The 22409-nt window shown below is 33.5% G+C and overlaps 2 protein-coding genes across 2 annotated transcripts; both read left to right on the forward strand.

Moving 5' to 3' along the window:
* Positions 1-828: 828 nt before the first annotated feature.
* On the forward strand, positions 829-6646 carry LOC106053997 (uncharacterized). Its single transcript, XM_013209703.2, has 5 exons — positions 829-991; positions 1849-2057; positions 2520-2680; positions 3953-4149; positions 5685-6646. Exons 1-5 carry the CDS (start codon positions 829-831, stop codon positions 5735-5737), a joined length of 783 nt encoding a protein of 260 aa, XP_013065157.2. The 3' UTR covers positions 5738-6646.
* Positions 6647-10922: 4276 nt separating this feature from the next.
* On the forward strand, positions 10923-21098 carry LOC129925768 (uncharacterized). Its single transcript, XM_056026265.1, has 2 exons — positions 10923-19363; positions 19521-21098. The coding sequence occupies exon 1, from the start codon at positions 13357-13359 to the stop codon at positions 14608-14610; it is 1254 nt and encodes a 417-aa protein (XP_055882240.1). The 5' UTR covers positions 10923-13356; the 3' UTR covers positions 14611-19363; positions 19521-21098.
* Positions 21099-22409: the final 1311 nt, after the last annotated feature.

The raw sequence follows: 22409 nt of genomic DNA on the forward strand, positions 1-22409 counted from the left end.
AAATACTTTACATAATATGCTCCAAATAATGTTGAAAAGAGCAGAAGTGAGAATGTATTCCTGTGGATGTTCCAAAACGTTCTCTAACTTAGTTTTTAAGAAGTACTGAGCTAGTTACATTTTGGTAAATGGTAAATTTGGGTAAATTGATAAATGATATTTAAAATGTTTTTATCAAAACTTCTTCATCGCTTGCAACATACAGTAAAGCCATCCCTGGTCAAAAGCTTTTTTTTTTTACAAGGCTTCTATTAATTATTATTATTATTATAGCTTTTATATAGCGCTACTTTCATGCTTATAGCATGCTCAGAGCGCTTTTGGTCCAATCTCATTGGTGGACCAGTGAGGGGGAGGGGGTAGGGTGTCGAGCCTTGAGCCCCCTTCTAGGTAGTCAAGCTAAGCCAAGTTCAAGCGCACTTGGCGTCTCGACCACGTTTCCTACCAATTATTAATTCTATTAACTCTCTCCGTATGTCTGGCAGGATTCTTTTACACGTATTCTCTCCCACTTGCCTTTCTCGGATCAATTTGAAACTTTGCACAATCCTAAAGCCTGCCTGTTCCCCTGAAAGGAACTTTTTGGCTTTTATCTGGAATTTTTTAGCGAATTGTTCTTAGCATCAACTTCTTGTTTTTCCGGTAATAAGAAAATTTAGTATTTAGTTTTTACGCTTTTTCAAAGTCTCAATGTCCATCAAAAATATGGCTAGCCAAAGTTGCTCGTTTCAGTTTAACACGGTCAGCGAATAGTACTCATAAATATAATGCATGCTGTACTTCCATTGAAATCTACATTTTAAAACATTTGTACATTGTATTCTAGCAATGAAACCTACTTTCTGTGCTCTGCTTTGTTCGGGTGAATGCAACAGTGCCACCTTCAGTGTAAAGTACCAGACTTGTATCACGTTTAAAGAGAAGTTTTTTGCTCCAAACATTTTCTGGACAGCAGATCTGGACTGGTTCATGCTGTATAGAGATGAATCAAGTAAGTTTTGACTTGAATCATTCATAGATATACAATATTTATAGAAAGCCTTGAACTAGATACTTTTGAACAACTCAGAGAGAAGCTTGTCTGTAGAGAATGAATCCACATTTACAGCTACAGGTCTCAATTTTTAAAGAAATATTTCCCTTTTTCGATATCAAACAAAATTATTCAATCGCCACAATTTAATTAACGAATATGATTTTTTTTAAAAAAATTGATTCATGTGTTGTTTTAGAGAATCAATAAATATGTAAAGTTTCAACTTGATCCGTGAATGGGAAATGGGAGAAATAACACGTTTGAAATTGTGTATCAGACACACAGACAGAGCGAGATGATAAAATCTTTGTTCTACTTTCTCGAACAATGTATGAGATTTGTAGGATTTACCCTTTGACAAGATGAAACCCAAAGACATGGAGCATTGCTGCCGATGAGAGGAAAACTAAAACAAGATGGTCACCAACTAACATGGCGTTACCCAGACTCCCTAGCTAGACCGAGTGCAATCGTTATAGAAGACCTGAACGCTGATCTACAACGTCATAACCATTGGGCAGTTTAGGCCAATAGCTCGTTGCCACGTCACAGGTCTTTACAACGTGGCAACGAGTTATTGGTCTAAACTTCCCACAGTTTGTGACGTTGCAGGTCATTGGTGAGGCCTTCCATAACCAAATAGTCCCCAATGGACTATCTTTAATGAACATTTAATACGTACATTTGAATTTTAAACAGATTGTACATTATTGTGCAAAATAAAACCGCAAAAATTGTGTAATTATTAGGTCTTTAAATCACTGCTGTACATTTTTATTTTATTGTAACCTAAGACCTTCCTCTGTCTTCAGCTCTGCAGTTTGAAGACTGGAGGATTGTCTTCAAGGCATACAGTGGAATTAATTCGTCATTTTACAACTTATGGGAAAAAGATGGTCACCATGACGACGAGCCGCTGTCCAGTGACCTGGCCATGGGATGTTACAGATGGGACAAGAAAGAAACGTGCACAAGTCATTTTAGGAGCTCAGTTCTGGACAACTGGACAAACATTGAAAAGGTACTTGGAGAATTCTGGACACCAGTTTTAACAAGGGGCCTATAGAGTTAATTTTGTACAAAATGATGTAAACAAATTAATAAAATGAAATAGTCTTTGAATCTTAATGGCCACTTAGACACGACTTTGACCTACATATGTTTCCATACTTAACGCTGATAAGTCGTAGACTGCAAACCAGCTACAGACATCGAGATTGAATCTATTGAAACATTAAATTAGGCATAGCTATTGGAGAGACAAAATAAGAAAACTTAAATAAATAAATATATTTAAAAAAAACAATTTTTTTATCTATATTAAGAAAAATGTTTGTAGATATATAGACAGTTACTTTTTTATTAATTAGTAAAGTAGTAAGTACAACATTATTTATTTTTCAAAAACGCACACACATGAATGCCTTATATGTTGTTAAAGTATGTCAATCTCTTTATTAGCTGATTTTCTGCTACTTTATAGGTAAAATTTGCTTTGTATACCAACGCTTCAGAAGTCGCTTATATAATCTTCAATGGAACTTCAACCAACAGACAATCTTGGTATGACCGGATGCTAATTATAGAATCAAGCTGGAGTCTGTTGAAGACTGACACCCAAGCAGTGAACTTTAATTTTCAAGGGTGAGTAGGTGCATATAGTGAGCAGTCAGAACCGTAATATCGATTGTATAGTGAAAAGACAGGCAAATTTGGCTAAGGCTAGATCCTAGAATAGAAAGCCGACTAGGCGTTTGGGTATAGTATTTTTCGTTCGCTAACATAACGGCTTATTCCCTCCTCAGCGCCAGAAAGGGGAATGTCTGTCTTGATTTCACCAACGGCTATTGGCGTTATCCAAAATGTACCACAGATTAGCGTTTAGCTTGAGACTGTACTCGATCTGCGACTGATATAGGGCGTCGTAGCAGGTTTGCATTAGCGATCCATTTCGTCGTGGTCATTCGCTTTAAGACGTTCAAGTTGCCAAGGCTGGCTGGCAACATTCCTGCACATGATCGGTCCAGGATAACTCCCAGATACCTGGCTCGCGGGTCTACTTGGAGCGTGTCCCATCAAGTATTTCAGATTTCAAGGCTGACATAACGAAGTCAATAAATCTAGACTTGACTCAGTGGCTAATACCACAGTCAAACCACAGCAGTCGTTGAAGCTTCTTATTTATCATAATTGCTAGAGCTATGGAACATCTCACCCTTGCAAGTAGTTAATATTGTCTACGGTCAAAGACATTTAGTGATAACTGGAGCCGAATACGTTCAGCAATGCCCTTATCTGACCTCACTGTTCACAGGAAAATAATTGACATGTCTGCTGATATTATCAATCATTTAATTCACTTCAATATTCAACATCCAGCTTGATGAAACCACAGACTTTGCAAATTGGTCTCAATTACTGGTTCACGTGGGATTCATACATAATGGCTATATTTTTTTTATTATTAAAGACGCGTTTCTGTTTTGTGAATTTCTTGAGACGACCTCTACATCACGTGATGCATGCGTTGATGTCGGTCTGTACTTCAGATAGGCCTATATGAATTTAATTACGATTTCATAACATTAACAAAATCACATTTACCTAGACCTATGAAAAAAAAAATATGGGGTCGCGGTCGCTGCCATTTGGGGAATAGTATTAAGGGATCGCGGGGCTAAAAAGGTTGAAAACCTCTCTTTTGTTGAATATCGCAAAAAAAAAAAAAAAAGGGAACGAAAAATGATACATACTTATTTAAAACTAAATATTTTTGGTTAGCTCCCTTACTCCATCCATTTTTTTTAGACATCATATGTATACATTATTATATACTTTAAAAATCTTATTTCTTCATATTGTTACTAGCCCCGATAATTGCACTTGGTTATCTGATATACTTTTGTTTCAATACAGATTGACAGTAGATAACAATTTCCGTCGCATGATTATATTTGGACCCTACGGTGGCTGTAACTACGACAGAATGTACGTGTGCACCTTCGACACCAACTATGAAGCATGCAGCACTGACTGGATGCCCATCCCCTCCTACCCTCTGTTTATTTACTCACTTCAGAACCAGATGGTGAAAGTGAGCACCAAACCACCAGGTGAGTTGTTTCTATGTGGAACATATTATATTCATTTGAATATTTTTCTTTATTACATTGCTTCTAGGGGTCACTTCAAACTAGTCGCTTTCTGATTAGACTTTTATTGTTGTTTTTATAAAAGCCATGTTCTACTATCAATAGAATTGATTTTCTATGCTACCCAAATGAATCAAAGTAATTTTTTTTTCTTCTTCTGCATTCTCTATGTCAACGTGGCGGGTTTAGTCCCATGTGTGAGATCCACTGCGCTGCGGTTTCCAGATCAGGCAGTTCTTCATACATTTGTTTTTCTTTCTAAGGAATATTCTGGGGCCAATATTTCGTTGGGACTTTTCAGCAAACACATTTAAAGGGCATGGTCAGCATTCTCTGAAGACATTCTACAAGGGCAATGTTTTGCTAGATTTAATTTTCAGTGTCAGTACCATGTGTTGTCTCATTTTGTTGTGTCCTGATTAAAATGTTCCATTTCAGACCTTGTAGTCTTTAGGGCAGATGATGTAAAGGTCTTATGTTTCTGTGGCCCTCGGTTAACGAGTGTGTCATGTGGACAAAACAACGATCCACCGCCTTTACTTTTCCCCAACTAATGTTAAGTACTCCATGAGAGATGGGTGGACTCAAAGGCACCCAAACATCCCTAAAATTAAAAATCCCTTTACCAGGATTCGAACCCTGGACCCCTGATTCAAAAGCTAAGCGCTGTACCGGTTAGCCACCAAGCCTCCTGTGTCCTGATTGGAGATAACACAAATATTTGTTGATCGTTTGAAAATAGTTTGTAATATGCGTCATTGTTCATGAGCCTTTGGGTAAGAGCTGGTCCAATCTTTTTAGTTACACATCTTTTAATCCGTGTCTTCGTCTTTACCGAACATAGATATAGTGTGGACTGTTAGCTTCTTTTCTTATACTTGGCCAGTATGTCAAGAATGTTAAAATTTTTTTAGTTGTTTTTAACTTTAGTCATGTCAGTGATGTTACATTAATGAACTGCAGTGTGTACAAAGGCTAGCTTGTTCTCAAACAAATTGTCTCTGGCTGATCAGATGACATTCGGACAAGACTGCTTAACCTCTTTATTACAATTCCTCTATTCAGCTTGCTAATTCTTCAGTGTAAAAACAAGGTCTGAAGTAAACAAACAAACAAATAAAATATGGAAGAAATACTTAACAAAAAGACATTTCCACCTTTATTAAGCTGATTAGAGCAAATTAATAACTAATGGATGACATTTTTTAATAAAATGAACGTCAAACCTGAATAGAGGAAATGTAACAAAAACCTGTTTTTTCTTCTAAATCTAGATCTAAAGCCCTATCACTGAAATATTATAAAGTTTAGTAGATCTATACATTCTCTTAACCAGGATTCTTACTTATTTGGGAAGGGGGCGTAAGAAATATTCCTTTTTTGTTTCTATCAAGCATTTATTAGTTATTAAGAGCAAACTAATGGCTTTGTAAGATGTATACTGGAGAGATTGTCTTATTTTTTTTAAGCATTTTTTTCTTGTTTTATGTTCCCAGAATACGCAGTAGCTGAGATTATGTCGGTCTTCGTTCAGCAGAAGCAGCCGTAGGAGTCAAAATTCAGCGTTTGCAAACAGGATGCGAAACTAATTTAATGAGACAAAATTTTATTGGTAACGTCTGCAAGAACTACTTCCTGTTGTGTTACGAAACTAAAGCTCTGAGGGTTATTGGTGAACTGCAACAATGCGATGAAACTTTATGAGGAATAGGCTCAGGATTAGGTTCAGGTTTAGATCTAGCTTGATGTTTGTGAATGGTTGTAAATAAATATATATTGAGCTTTAAATCTATACGTTGTATATATTACTTTAACAATACAATAGATTTGAAATTGTGAAACAACATTGAATGTCAAGCGATAGAGACTTTAATCTCAAGTATTGATTGTTTGGAAACCCTCCTCTTATCAGTTAAAGTCCTTTTAATTTATTTATTTATTACTGTGAGTTTTAAACGGAACTTTCATGAGTTAAACTCTCAATAGTCCTAAATGGCTTTTTAACGACCAGTCTAGCCAGTCGATTATACTAACAGGCGCAGTGGTGACAGCAGAGACATGGCGCCTGTAAAGCATGCAGCCTTCTACAGCTGAATGAGTCCATTTATATATGAGCAAGGTCATCATTGTTACAAAGCTTTATTGTGAATTGTTTTATCTCCAACTTCCCAATCTTGGACCAAGTAGAAGTTTTTTTATAATTATTCATTGGCGAAGACAATACATGAATCAATAAAACAAAGTTTAACAATTAGTAAATTAATTACTGGTACTTACTAATTTTGTTTGATACCAATAAGGAAAAATAATCCTTCTGTATTCACAGATAAGGCTAAATATGTAGGGTTTTGACGTCTTAGATAATTGTACACGTTATTTCTCCCACACCAAGTCTCGGATCAAGTTCAAACTTCAAACTATTATTTATAGTACCTATCAAAACGTCAATCAATTAAAAAATTGACCAATAATCTCGTTAATTATTGATAATTATTTTGTTTGGTATCGAAATAAGGATATAACTTCTACATTACCGAGATATATATATAGTTGTAAATGTGGAGTTGTTCCTCTTTAATACGTTTTTGTAATAAGTATTTTTATGTTTTGTTGTAATTCTTTTGTTGATAAAATTTCAAGAGTTGACCTAGAGTTACAAAAAAAAAAAACATGACAAGACATTTTCAACTATTTGTTCTTGTTCTTCCATCAACTGAAAACAAGTTGCTTTCAAATGAGAATGCGTATGTGTTTCAAGTAGTGAAGTTTTATTTTCTTATAGAATAGATCCTCTTAAAAATATGAAGCTTTCTTCTGGATTTCCGAATTCGATCTAAAAGCTCGCAGGGTGCAGGGCCGAACTTAAAACTCAAGCAGATTGCTGTCGCCAAGGACCTTACCCGTAAACTGTTTTAAAGTTACGCAGTTTGTTTTTTTTGTTGTTGTTGTTTTTTTTTTTCAAACTTTACATTTTGTAAATATAACAGAAAAGAAATAAAAGAAATGATATACGTTTTTAAAAATATGACATACATTTCACAAAGCTTTTATAAACTCTCGGATCAAGTTGAAATTATTCATTGTGAAAACCACTACATGAATCAATTAAAAAATTGAACTACTTTTTAAATCTATTATTGTTTTTCATTCTATCTATATTTGATATCGAAAAATGGAAATAAATGCTTCTCAAAGGTTATTTATAAACGGTTCAATTATCCTTAAAACATCTAGTCACGTATGTTCTGCCACTTCCCAATCTAGGATCAAGTTAAAAGTCTGCATAATTATTCATAGTCGATGATAATAGACGAATCAATTCAAAAATGAACCAGGTAGTTAATAAATTAGTAGTAATTAATTAATTGTGTTTTATATAGCAGAAAGGGAGCTAAATACTGCCCTCTTAAGATAAAAAATAATTGACGGTTCTTCCCCTAAGATAATTGTTGTTTTTTTTTTTGCTTGTTTTATTAGATTTATTAATATTATTAACTGTTTTTATACTGGCGCTTGAAAGAAGGAAAGAAAACCTTTCCCCAAGGTGTCCACTTACTAAAATCCGGCACTGTCAGTGTGTAAGAGTACTACACTAAATGCTTAGGATATATTGATTAAAGCAATACTCTCGCACCTCATAACTGAACATAAAGCAGACATTGTGGACGCAACAGTTCTAGGGAAAGGAAAACATGCAGATCTTATATGAGCCAGAGATAGATAGCAATATGGTGCACTGCACTGTGAGCCAGAGATAGATAGCAATATGGCGCACTGCACTGTGAGCCAGAGATAGATAGCAAGATGGCGCACTGCACTGTGAGCCAGAGATAGATATCAATATGGTGCTACCGATTAGACTACTGCACTGTGAAGATAAAAAATCGTGTTATTAGTGGTAGTCGTGACGTCTTTGAGAGCTAAAGTTGCTGTGCTACTGAAGACAATCCCAGGAAAACGTTTCGTTCCAAGGCTTTCCTGTTTCGTTTCTTCGCCTTGTCCACAGCAAACATTCTTGACTCCCTCCAAAGAATTACAATTATAGTTCAAGTTGACAATGATACGATGTGTCAGACATATTGACTGACATTAGCACGTATTATGTGGTTTTTGTGGCTAGAGGGACCAGGACAAACCTGCATAACCTAGGTAGTAGTGTAAGTAGCGGGTGCGAGGGTCTCATGTGATGTGTTGTGGCAAGATTAGGAATTAGTTGTTTGTTTCGTAAATAAGAGAAGTTTTGACTTAAAAAGAGAATGACGTGACTTGTAAAAAACAAAACTAGGTTTATTAAGAAGAACTAGTCGACGAACGGCGTAGCATACGCCGTTATTTGCAGGGCCGGCCTTAGGCCACTGCAACCTATGCGACCGCAGTAAGCTCCGCACTTTCATAGGACCCGCGCTAATTCTAGGTGTAAATTATTAAATTAAACTATTTTATAACTTATAACTGATTTCCAGCGGCCTCCTGATTTACCAGGAGCTCCTGGAAATTTCATTAAATTGCAAAATATTCGAAAAAGTCCTGGAAATCTCCGGAAATTATTAAAAATCTTATGAAAACTCATACAAATCTCATGAAATATGTAGGCAGAAATTGTCATTTTGGGGTGTCATTCAATATGGAAAACCCCAATCCTACGCGCGATAAGTAAAAACGGCATTATGTATTACCCGTAATTGTGTAATCTGGTGAAAGAAGCTTCTCGCGCCTAAAACTAATGAAGAATTGCTTGAGGTCAACAATTCTCGAAGATAGATTGAAACATTTGGTAATTCTTGCTATTGAGCGTGATCTATGTAGGAAACATAATTTTTATGATATACTGTATGACTTTGCTACACGCAAGGCTCGTAAAGTAATACTGTACGTAGTAAAGAATGAATAAAATGCAAAGACGAGTATATTTTCTAATACAAACTCTTAATTTTCACTTATTATCCGTATCACTACCCAAACTTGGCCACGCGAAATCCGTTTCGCATAGGGCCCCACAATGGTTAAGTCCGGCCCTGCTATTTAGTAACGGTTTAAATACTGAGTAGATTACCTGTTCTCCCCCCCCCCTCCCCCAACCTCTTTGTTTTTCGCGCTAAAGCTACGTGGGGTAACTCTAGTTCGAAATAAAAGAAATAAAAGAGTGATATTTCCATGATTTGTTGGTCACAATGGTTAAGTCCGGCCCCTCTATTTAGTGGCGGGTGAATACTACTTGTTCTCCCCCCCCCCTCTTTTTTTTTTGTGGGTAACTGTAGTCCGACTTTTAGAAATTAAAGAGTAATTTTTTCTTTTACGTCTTGGTGTCCACACTGTTGAGAATAATATAGATAGATAGATAGCGAAATGTAAACAGAATATTTTGGAAGGCTTTTGAGACCGTTTTTATGACGTAGAGATATAGCTTGACGACATTCGAACAAACCCTACCCCCCCCCCCCGAAATAAAATCCTGGCTACGCCCATGATTGGCATTGATTTCCAATTCCACACTTTGTCAAGTAGATATTAATGATCCACAATACCTGTTCTAAACCAACTAACAGCTCTCATAAAAAAATGGGCCCCTTGTACTTGCCTTTAGTACATCAATAGAGATAGCTAAACAGAAAACAAACTTACTTCTGTGTGCTTCTAAATTTTTGGTACAAATAATTTCTATGGAAGAAACAAAGGACGCTTGAGTTCACTCTCAATGCCGCTAATCCAGGTAGCGTTAGTTGTTTCCGGAACAATGTTTTCCCACCTGCGGGTCCTATTGCTAACCACTTGGAGAGCAAAAAAAAAGTCTCAATATATTTAATGTTATACTCGTCGTCCATTTATTGCTATCCTAAACACTAACAGGACATTCTGTTGATATACATCCCACTATAAAATTGTTTGACATCTTGTACTGAGTGAGGCAATACGTCTTGTTGATTTATCATGGGACTATATTGTGATATTTTCTACGTCCGTCGACATTGCCTATATAAGAACGACACAATTTAAGTTATGAGCAATTGATCTTAGAGCACTATCAATGTAGTAAAACTCTTCATTGATTTCAATCTAAGAGAACATAACTATGCGTCAGTTGTTCCTTTATGTAGCTCTGTTATGCCTGGTGGCGGTGATGGCTCAGAATCCAGTGACTGTCTGTCAATCAACCACATATCAGGTGAATGTCACCACCTCAAAGTTGGTGCCATAGAGTAGAAACCCTAATTCTGTATTGTGTATGTTAATTCCATATTGTGAATCTTATTCACAACCCATGTTGCACTAAGGTGAACACTTTTGACCTTAGGTGAACCAGAGAGTTAAAGGCAGTCAGTCCACATAGAGATCTTGTAGCAAGCACTTGTATTGAGTCACTTAAGATATAAGCAGTAGAGTTAGATGTTTAAAGTAGTTGGTTATAGAATAAGTACTAAGTTGTGATATTTGTATATTACTGTTGGATTAATACTGACCATTCCTGGGTCGAATTGTATGGTGTATTCACTATGTGGTGTTATATTAAACTTATTGTGTCTGCTACACCCAGCGTCATTTCATTATTTAGTGATTTGTAACAAGAACCCAATGTCACCACCACGCCTACATTGATAACCACAGCCACATTCATAACATATAAAATCACACAGTGACATTTATAAAACAACACAGTGACATTTTTGGTGTCAGAAGTGTCAGCAAACAGCATTTATAGTGTCAGAAGTGGTGTCAGAAAACGACATTTAATGGTGTCAGAAGTGTCAGAAAATGACATCTTTGGTGTCAGAATAGTGTCAGAAGTGTCAGCAAACGATATTTTATGATATCAGAAGTGTCAGATCTACTAACTTAAAGGATTTATGAGCACCAGAGGAACAAGTCAAGAATTTTTTCTATTGCTGTCAGAAGTATTTTAATACTACAGTTACTTACAGTAACATTTATACGGATATTTTTGAAGTTGGCAAGTGAACTATTTAGTTAACACATGAAAAAGTAACTCTAAAAAATATTTGTTTACACAAATCATGACGCCACTCAACGAGCAAGAAAGCTAAAACCTGATTATTATAGACTCTACTATTTTTCTCATTTGGTCGTTCAGCGACACATTCAACATTACCTAGATGACCTAGATCTACATTTATTGAAACCAGCACACAATTTTTCAAGTGAGATTCACGTGATCCAAGAGTGACATTATTATTATCTTCAGCTAGTCTAACACTACTAACAGAAAACAGAGCTGAAATTGAAAGTTAACTGTGCCTACTATTTTAACTTGTACTTCAAGATTGAACTCTACATGAATTGCAACTAATCCAGAATTTATTAAATTTTTTGACTACACACTTGGTATCTAGAGCTACTACTACATGTCACATCGACCTGCCATGACACAGTTACCGTTAGCGAGCTATTTTTTTCATCTGTGATGAACTGAACAATTTGAACTGTTCCTGTCTGAGCTGTATTTTCAACTTTTACAGTTGACTACTGTCCTAAGTGTCATTTATCTAGAAGCCTGATTTATGTGGTTGTACTTTTTTTCTGTACACCAGTTGAGATAGCTTTAGGAGCACAGCATTGTTCAAAGTTACTTTTTAACATCCTAAGCGAAAGAGATCAAACATGATATGCTGAGACAACCTGGATACTACAGCCTGTGTGGGTGAAACTAGACAACCGTGATACTACAACCGGTGTGGGTGAAAATCTAGTACTACAAGTCATTCAAGTCATCGCTTGAAGACAGCTGATATATGGTCAGTCGAAGTAGCTGACATATTCAAGAATCATCTACATCGAGTGCTCGTCATAATTCTAATGACACACTCCTATTGTCGCTGTCTAACAGCACATTTAATAAGAGAGCGCTCCCACTCTTAGACCTCTCTTGTCGTCACTACCTAAGGTCATTTTTAGTTATTTATATTTGTTTCAGCAACTGTACGAAACAGTGGATTACCTATCAAGCAAATGAAGTATTTATTGGATTACTATTGTTCAAGGACTTGAGTACTATATCATTTAACAAGTGGATTACTTATGAACTGTACCATTGTGCTGTGGATTTAGCAAGTGAATTACTTATGAACTGTACCGTTGTGCTGTGGATTTAGCAAGTGAATTACTTATGAACTGTACCGTTGTGCTGCGGATTTAGCAAGTGGATTACTTATGAACTGTACCGTGGACATATTTTATGTGGAGCATCACCGGAACTCTATGTAAAAGTCAAGCATCAAGTGAATATTTAAGGGAAGTAACTTTAATTACCCTTTAGTATTATCAGTATTGATTAGTTCTTTTTGAACTACACCACAATTTTTTTCATTGTTTACATTTGTATTTATATATACATTTGACTTTAGGGACTAAATTTAATTATCTATTGAGTCTGAGCATTTATATTTTTTTTCAAGTCAGCATCCAGGTATTGGTAGGGACTCTTTAGATAAAGTAAATACTTGATCGTATAGCTGTATTAGTTAAGTTTGTATTTCGTCAAGTATCTATCATATTGTTAAACTCTTGTATTGATATTGTCTTGTTTACATTTGTTGAATTTTCTTTTGCGTCATAGTTATTTCTCATTGTAATTCTTTTGTCTACTATTTCTACTATCTTGTAATGTCTCTTTAAAGCAGACTGTTTAATATCTATAGTGTATTTATGTTTGTCTAATTAATTACTTATTAATATAGATATTTATTTTACTTCTTATTTCAACCTATTTTTTATCAACACTACACTACACACTTGATACACTATGGGATATATTTTGATTTGAGATTGTGACAAGATTGATTGTATATAATATATACTTTGAGCACATTGAACTATTTTGATACCATTGATACATTGATCACTATTTATCAGACTAATAAGGCTCACATAATTGTGAATTACTTGTTGCAATAAATTTTTACATTGCAAGTGGAGATACTAAAAATACATAATCACATAATTGATCAGTAAAGTATTACATTACGAACTAGACAAAGTACCAAGAATAACTTAAGATACCTCATAACCTCAATTGTTTCGCACAAAATATATATCTACTATTACCTGTAATTACTATTTGAGCAATAATAAGTATTTATTGTACAATATTTCATTTACAAATATCTAGTACACATATCTATTACTAAACTATATTACTAATTTGAATCTTTGAAAATGGCTGAGTATGAAAAACTAACAGAGATAGTGGATAAACTAAAGTTAAAAGAAGATGATAGAGCTGCATTCATTAAAATTGAAATAGATAGAATTAGAGTAGAAAAAGACAAGCAACGGGAAGAAAGGCTACATGAAAGAAGACTGAGAGAGAAAGAACAAGAAAACTTAGAGAAAGAAAAAGAACGCCAGCATGAAATAAAATTAAAAGAACATGAAGAAAAAATGGCCAAGCTAGCAAAAGAAAATAAAGACAATTCAGCAAGTCAAACTTCATCTCATCATCAGTATCATAGCAAATTTAGGAACTTTGACCCAAAAGAAGACACATTAGAAAATTTCATTATTCAATTTGAATATATCTGTCAAACAGCAAATATGAATAGTGCACAAATGGCTCAACAACTGCTAGCTAACCTAAGAGGTGAACCACTAAACATCATCGACACACTAACTATGGAGCAAAGAAAAGACTACAACACAGTAAAACAAAGACTTATTGAACATTTTGGCAAAACGGAGGAGCACTATCGAAAACTTTTTAGGGAAATAAAACTAGCAAAGAATACAGATTTAAAAAGAACAATACATGACATGCGCCAGAACATAACAAAGTGGCTACAACTCGCAAACTGCAACTTAGATGACCCCAAACAGATATTAGATTTCTTTCTCATTGAGAATGTGCTAAGTAATGTTACAGATGCAGCATTCTCATTCCTGAAGGAGAGAAAAATAAAAAACGAAGCTGAATTGATATCAAACTTAACAACATACAAAGACTCCCACCCAAACATCACCATTGACAAAAGGGAATTGTACAATGTAGCTGCAACAGTGACAGAAAACCATCCAAGAACTACAAATAAATTTAAATATGCCAAGAGCATACAATGTTTTTTCTGTGGCATATTGGGTCACACCAAAGCAGAGTGCAGAAAGAGAATGGCATCAGAAAAACAGCAATATGTAAATAGAAACCATAAATATGGAAGAGATAACAGAACTTTCCAGAGCTTCAGTCCTAACTATAATAGATCCTATCAACAACAATATAACAGAAGAACATGGCAAAGCTACAGTCCAACTAACAGTAGATCACATCAAACAAACAGAAGATGGCAAAACAACAGAATGTCTAGAAGAGACCAATTTCAAGATAGACAACATACTTACCACAATAACAATCATACCAGACAAAACATAGCAGCTGTAGCAACTGAAAGACCAATAGAATATAAAACAGTACCATAGAAAAAGAATGTTTAGCCATACTGTGGTGTACACTGCGACTAAAAAGACATCTGTTAGGCAGATTTTTCCTAATATTTACAGATCATAAACCATTAACCACTCTAAATGTTAAAGCAAATACCAATAGTAGAATTACAAGATGGACCATGATCCTAGCTGATTTCCATTTTGAAAAAAAACAAATAAAAGGGAAAGATAATGTTATTGCTGATTTTATGTCCAGATATATTCAAGATAATCAGAATGACTTAGATAATGATCTATGTCATGTTAGTCAAAACTTGTATTGCTAAATGTCAAAGATTTAAGATTCACACCTTAAAGTAAAAAATTATTTTTACAACCAACTATGAGCATTATTTTGTAAACACTGAGCATTATTTTGAAAACATTGTATTCTATATTTGTAAATATTGAACTAGAACTAAGACTTCATTTTTAAAAAAAAAAACTCTATTTGTAAACAAACTTTGGAATTTGATTACTTCATTGTAACCTACATTTTTTTCACATTCTTTTGTCAACAAGAATAACATTTTTGTACTCAACAATGTAAACAAACATTGAATTTTTTCCAAACTTATTCAGTACCTAGCTTAATTTTTTTCCATACAATGTAAACATTATTTTTTCTCATTGTATTGAGAACAACTGTGACAAATTTTTTTTTCTACAGCTATTGTAAACAAGATTGGAATTTTTTACTATGTCATTTATCACAATTATATAACTTAGTCACATTTTTCAATACTATTGAAAAAGGAGATTGATTCATAATGTAACTTATTTATTCAATGTCAATTAGTGTAATGAAATATTGACATACACTTGTATTTTTTTTGAAAACATTTTTGTCAAACTATTCTTATGAACTTTATTTTTTTGTAACAATCATTGATGTAAACAAGAAGATTGTTGTACAAACTTTTTGATATTTCAAGTACTGAAAGAGACACTTGATATTATTCTTTTAAATTGGACTTACACATTTTTTCACAACAGATTAAAATGAATACAACTAAACCATTATGATGTTATGCTTGTATGTATATGCTTGAACAAATTAATGTAACCTCAAAGATTGTATCACAACTGACACATTTTCTCAGATGAAGTTTTTCGACAAAGATTTTTTTGAACTTTGTACTCAATAATTATTATTTGATAAACAATGTAACATTAAACTTTTGCCATTACTAGCTACAAATTATTTGAACTGTCATATGGAGAAATACTTAATTGAAACATAAGGTGCATGTAACAAGCACTATGAGGGATACTTATTACTTTGATTTCATGTTGATACTTTTGATCCAATATTTTGATACTTGAATTATACATATTTACTTGTGTAATATTAATGCACAACAATTTTTTATGGAGATGTCAAACCTCATATTGAAGTAAACAGATACATTGAATTTGTAACAATGATCATTAATCAATTTGATGTTGAATTTTGACACATATTTTGAATTTTTCTATACTTTTTTTTTTTATCACTTACATATTGAGACTTACTTGTAACATTTTCTACATGATTTGTACATATTGTACTATTGGTGTTAAAAAAAAACAAAAAAAACAGACTTCTAACATTGCTATAGTGTCAAAGATTTTTGTGGATAGATATTGTGAATAAAAACTTGTATTTATTTTTCACATTGTGACATAGGAGATTGTCATTGAAATTTTCGTCACACTTTGCACATATTATTATGAAAAAGACTTGTAAATATTGAACACATTTGAATATTGATGTATATATTAGAACTACATGTAAAGAATTATTTGGGATGTTAAGTATTTGACTCAGAGAATTATTTGAATTGCCTTACAAGAATATGATGAATTAGAGAATTTTGCCCTTGTATGAATTTTTTTTTGATTCAGCAAATATTTTGTGTAACACTGTCATATTATATATTTTATTTCAAGTTTGTAGTTCTATTTGAACTCTGCAATTGTACATTTCATAGACCCCAAGAATTCCAATTGATCCTACTTAGGATAATTATGTCATCAAGCTGAAAAAAATTTCTTCAAAATTTTTTTTCAAAAGGGGGGTGATAGGTAATGTCACCACCTCAAAGTTGGTGCCATAGAGTAGAAACCCTAATTCTGTATTGTGTATGTTAATTCCATATTGTGAATCTTATTCACAACCCATGTTGCACTAAGGTGAACACTTTTGACCTTAGGTGAACCAGAGAGTTAAAGGCAGTCAGTCCACATAGAGATCTTGTAGCAAGCACTTGTATTGAGTCACTTAAGATATAAGCAGTAGAGTTAGATGTTTAAAGTAGTTGGTTATAGAATAAGTACTAAGTTGTGATATTTGTATATTACTGTTGGATTAATACTGACCATTCCTGGGTCGAATTGTATGGTGTATTCACTATGTGGTGTTATATTAAACTTATTTGTGTCTGCTACACCCAGCGTCATTTCATTATTCAGTAGCATTGGCAGGAAAAATAGCTAGCTTTTGTTTTGGAGCATGCATGTACAGAAAATAGGAATGGAATCGTGAATGTAATTTAAATGTTTACAATATCTCTTGTGTGTTTTTTTTTTGTGCTTTTTTTAGCGGCCCCCGTAAGGGGAAAAAGCCGCTATTAGGTTTGTGCAAAATGTCTGTCTGTCCGTCTGTCTGTCTGTCCGTCTGTCCGTCTGTCACACTCAGATCTCGAAAACTAGAAGAGATATGAAAAATATTATTTCATCATTAAATGCGGCTTGAAAAGTTTAGGTGCAACGGCTACTTTTGGTTTTCTAAAAGCAAACCGTTTAATTTATAAAATTAATTATGCAAGCGATTTTTTCATAAAAATACACCGATTCTAAAACAATTACGTAAAAGTAAGGGAGGCAATGTTACAATATGCTAACAAAGATAGACATTTTTGTGTATTTTCAGTATCACTAAGTCAAATATATTTTTAAAATGTACAGGAAATGTTTACAACAAATATAAATAATAGTTAAAGATGTTTTTTCTGGTCAACTAGCTGCTAAAATTAAAAGAAAAATTTTCTATTTGTTTATAAAGGCTAATAATGCACTTTGTATGTAAATATCACGCACATTTTTTTAAGGGGAGGTATCCCTAGAGAAAATCGAGTTTTAGGTCTAGGATATCGATTTTTAACTAATAACATAATTAAGTAGATCAACCATTTTTCATTACATTACAATCATTTTTATTGCTTAAATCTGTGTCTAAAACATGTTTTATGTTGTTTTTGTAAGGCCTATGAGACAAAATTTTTATAAATTTCTTGAAAAGTACAAAAATGGCCCTTGGTTACGCCATCTCTATTATAAGCAAATCATTGTTTGACTATCGATGTTTGGTATGGTTTTTTTCCTCACGATCTCTAGTTTTATAAAGACGCCTCGTTTTCGCTCTATGTTTCATTCAATTTCGGTAATGATCGGAAATCTTCGGTCAACTTTTGAAGCAAATTAGATTATTTTTAGCCTTGCTAATAAATAAAGAAACGCCATTGGTTGATTTTGCCCCCGTGGTCGGAATCCCCGTAACTACTTTTGTTATTTCCGACTATCGATAATAGACTTTATTTCAATGGCGAAGTCTACACGTTGACTTTCTTTTCTGTTCATGTGTGCATTTTCTTATTTATTCAACAGTTACAGTATATATATTTCTTTTTTTATTCATCAAATATTCTAGATCTGCTTCACCTTGTTTTTTATAAATGGCTAGACTCAACAAAAGGCTAGCTCAATTGAAGCAAGCTCGAATGAGTCGCAAATTAGATCTAGAAAGAGTTACTGGTAAATCTAAGACTCTAGTCGATCTAGATAAATCTAGTACTTCCACAACAAGTTCTAGATCTATATCTTCATCAACACCTAGCCCTACTAGATCTAGATCTGATTCATCTTCTGGACATAATATTACGGCAGCAGTTGAAATTGAGAATGTGTCTACCGAAGCCAATAAAAGTGAGGCATTGGCATCTAGATCTAAGTCTAGTGAGTAAAAGTAAAATTATTGACATTCCCAAATTAGATGTTGATAATTTAATATCCACCACTCCACACACTAACAGAACAATAGTTGAATTTGACCAACTTCAGGCCCTTATACAGCCTTTACTTTGTCCTGGCTGCAATAAGTCTTCATTAAAATTAAATTCTGATGAAAAATGTCGCAAAGGCCTGTCTGTTAAACTTAGCATTAACTGTGAAACATGCAGCACAGTTGTAAGTAGCAACCATACATCAGGTTATTCTAAAGAAAATAAAAGATATTCTGTTAACAATTCTGCAGTTCTATCATCAATCTTATGTGGATTAGGTTCCTACACATTTAACAAACTGTGTGAACATTTAGACATACCTGGAATGTGTAAAAAAAACTTTCTAAATATTACTTAACTAATTTACAATAAAGGTGATGATATCCGACAGGCCCTAGAACTTAAAACTGTTGACCTTATTCGTCGAAAGCATGCGGAGGAAAGTGGAGTTTCTATAAACGAAGAAGATATCATTGATATTGATGTCTCATATGATGGCTCGTGGCTAACCAGAGGACACACTTCACATATTGGAATTGGATGTGTTGTTGATGTGTTAACAGGATATGTTTTGGATTTCCACATAGTTTCAACATTTTGTTTGGTCTGTCAAACCACTGGCAGAAAGATTAAAGAAAAATCCCCATCACAGTATTCAGAATGGTTTGAAACACACAAGCCTTTTTGTGAAATCAACTACACAGGTGAGGGTCTATTAAATATAATTTACACTTCTATCAAGTCTTTGTGTATAGTTTTTAAATTCTCTTCGCTAAATTTTTATTAGCTTTGCTTTTTTTGTAGATTCACTAAATAATATTAACAAGTTTCTAAACTGTTTGATTTTCTTTATATTTACAGGTTCATCAGCTATGATGGGAAACACATGCCGCAGAGGTATTATGGCTGAGGTCAGTTACAAAATTTAAGCTTCGCTACACATCAATGTTATCTGATGGAGATGCTAAATCTTTCAAAAGAGTAACTGAACTTAAACCTTATGGTGACATTCCCATAGTAAAAGAAGAATGTGTCAACCATGTTGGTAAAAGGATGGGATCTGCACTTCGAAATTTAGTTGCTGATTGTAGCAAAAAAGGTACTTCTCTTGGAGGCAAAGGGCATGGTAAACTAACTCAAAACACTATAAAAAAGTTAACACTTTATTACTCTAGAGCCATTAGAAAGCATAAAAATGTTTCTGATATGCAGAAAGCTATAATGGCATCTCTTTATCATTGCTTGTCAACTGACAAATCACTGAAACATCAATTGTGTCCAACTGGATCTGGCTCGTGGTGCTTCTACAATGCTGCTGTTGCTAAAAATGAGACTCCTGGTCCACATAGCAAGCTTCTCTGCACTCCTCTAAATTATAAGCTACTAGCTGACCACTTAAAACCAATATATAAACGCCTCTCCGAGCCAGCCCTCTTACAACGTTGTTTGCTAGGTGCTACCCAAAACGCCAACGAGTCTTTGCATTCCAAGATTTGGAGTACTTGTGATAAAAAGAAATTTTCTTCTTGGAACAAGGTAACATTTTCAGTGATATCCTCTATTTATGACTTTAACTTTGGATTTGCTGCTTCAAAAATAATGAAAAATATTCTGTTCTGCAAAAACACGTTTCATGCCCATCGTCTTGGTTTGAGTCGACAGAATCAACGATTAAGTGGGTCGGCGTATAAAAAAAGTAAAGTGGTCATGAGACGACTCCAGATGAGGAAAGATGCAAAAGCTCGAAGGGAACTTGAGTTAAGAGATGCAGAGGGACCTACTTATGAAGCAGGACAGTTTTAGCTGTTTTTTTTTCTGCTTTTTTCTTCTTTTTTCAGAAATCAACAAATATAAATTTCACGTAGGTCATTTAGCTGTACACATGATTTCTCCTAAACTAATTGTTTGATTTTAATGAAATTTGAAACACTTGTTCTAGACATGATATACCTTACTTGTATAATGAATTTTTGTGAAACTTTTTAATACTTTTTTCTAAGTTTTCAAATCTATACTTTAAACTCATTTTTCTCAAAATGTTACTTTTTGCACATATCATTATGCCTTACTAGGAATTTCTCCTAAACTACTTGATAGATTTCAATGAAATTTGAAACACTTCTTAAGGACATCATTTACTTTACTCGTATAATGAGTTTTTTTCAAACTTTTATTTACTTTTTTTTTAAAGTAATTTTAATTAATATTTATCCTGTTTTTTATGCCTAAAATATAACTAAAAATTCAAAAATTTGTAAAAAAAAAAACATACTTAAATCTTTAATTCTGATGTTGTACCAATTTAGAGGATCCTTTTCTCTTATCTTTAAATTCAATTTCATGTAATTTTGATCAATAGTTTTTACAAAATTCAGAGTTTTAATTTGTATACAATAAACAATATGGCCGCCGTTACCATGGCAACCATCATTCAAACAACTTTTTTTTTAGCATTATTTATTTTAGAATATCATTATATGTTACCATAACAAATTTCAAAGGCCTAGCTTCAGAAATAAGAAAAATAAGATTTTCAGGGATACCTCCCCTTAAATGGACTTTTTATGCAGCGATTTTGGTGCAGTAGCGTAACGTCGCAATATGACCAGGTGCTAAACCAATGCCTTAAACTTTTTAAAAAAAATCAGATTTTATTTATTTTTTGCTTAGTGCCCCCATCTGAATAAAAGTAGATTTTTTTTGTGCGTTTTGTCTGTTGGTCGGTCTGTCCGTCACGATTAGATTAAAAAAACTAGAACTCTAGAAGCTATTCAAAATCGGATTTACCCTTTAATGTTCCTCCCGTAACATCTCAATAGTTTTAAGTATCTAAAAAAATTGATTGTTCCGGATTTTTTTGTGCAAAACTAATCAACCCAAACAAATGTTTGTTTGCTCTTCTAATTTATATTACATTCCATTTCCATGCATAAACGTTGCAAAAACACATTATCAATAATATGTTGTTCCGTTTTTAATGTAAATAGCATATTAATGCTAAATCAAAATCTCTATACTGACTTATATTTCATTAAGTGTAAAAATGTTCCGGATATTGTTTTATAAAACATGAATTTTGCCTAATGATTGTTTGAAATCGCATAATTTACTAATATTACACTTATATTATTTGACAATGCGTCACTATAATTTGGTTATCAATATCAAATTGTTCCGTATTTTCATCTTTAAACAAATTTTAAAAATATCGACAATAGGTTGTTCAGGGCTTTAAAAAAAAGTAATTTACTAGAATTGATTACTGAAAATTACTTTTTAGACATTTAATTTTCTTGCTGAAACATAACATAGAAGTTTTGTAATCGATAAAAAAAGTTCCGGATTTTGTTTCTTACAAATCGTCGCCAGAAATTTCCGAATTTATTTAAAAATCTACTAACGCCAAATAATTGTTTGAACTCCCTCTTCTAATTAATAAACAAATAATCTTCTCATTTACGAAATAATTTTTTTACGGATTTTTATGAAAAATATTTTAACTCACTACTCTTACAGTACATTTAACTTTCTACCTAAAACAAAAAAAAATCTAACTATCGTTAATATTATGTTCCAATTTTTAAGGAAAACAGAATCCAAACACAAAAGTAAGGTATGAAAATCTCTCCACATGGCTGTAGTACATCTAATTTTTATACGAGACCATGCAAAAAATTTAATTAACTGTATTACATTTATCTGAAATTCTCTTTTTCTTTTACTATTGATACAAACATCCGGAACAATCTA

Source organism: Biomphalaria glabrata, chromosome 4, assembly GCF_947242115.1.
Source record: "Biomphalaria glabrata chromosome 4, xgBioGlab47.1, whole genome shotgun sequence".
Taxonomy (NCBI): domain Eukaryota; kingdom Metazoa; phylum Mollusca; class Gastropoda; family Planorbidae; genus Biomphalaria; species Biomphalaria glabrata.

Excerpts from the sequence above, each read along its gene's own strand:
- LOC106053997 (XM_013209703.2), top strand. The coding sequence starts at position 829 with ATGAAACCTACTTTCTGTGCTCTGCTTTGTTCGGGTGAATGCAACAGT. Across the intron at positions 2,058-2,519 it reads ACTGGACAAACATTGAAAAG|GTAAAATTTGCTTTGTATAC; the intron begins GTACTTGGAGAA and ends GCTACTTTATAG. Across the intron at positions 4,150-5,684 it reads AGTGAGCACCAAACCACCAG|AATACGCAGTAGCTGAGATT; the intron begins GTGAGTTGTTTC and ends TTATGTTCCCAG.
- LOC129925768 (XM_056026265.1), top strand. The coding sequence starts at position 13,357 with ATGGCTGAGTATGAAAAACTAACAGAGATAGTGGATAAACTAAAGTTA.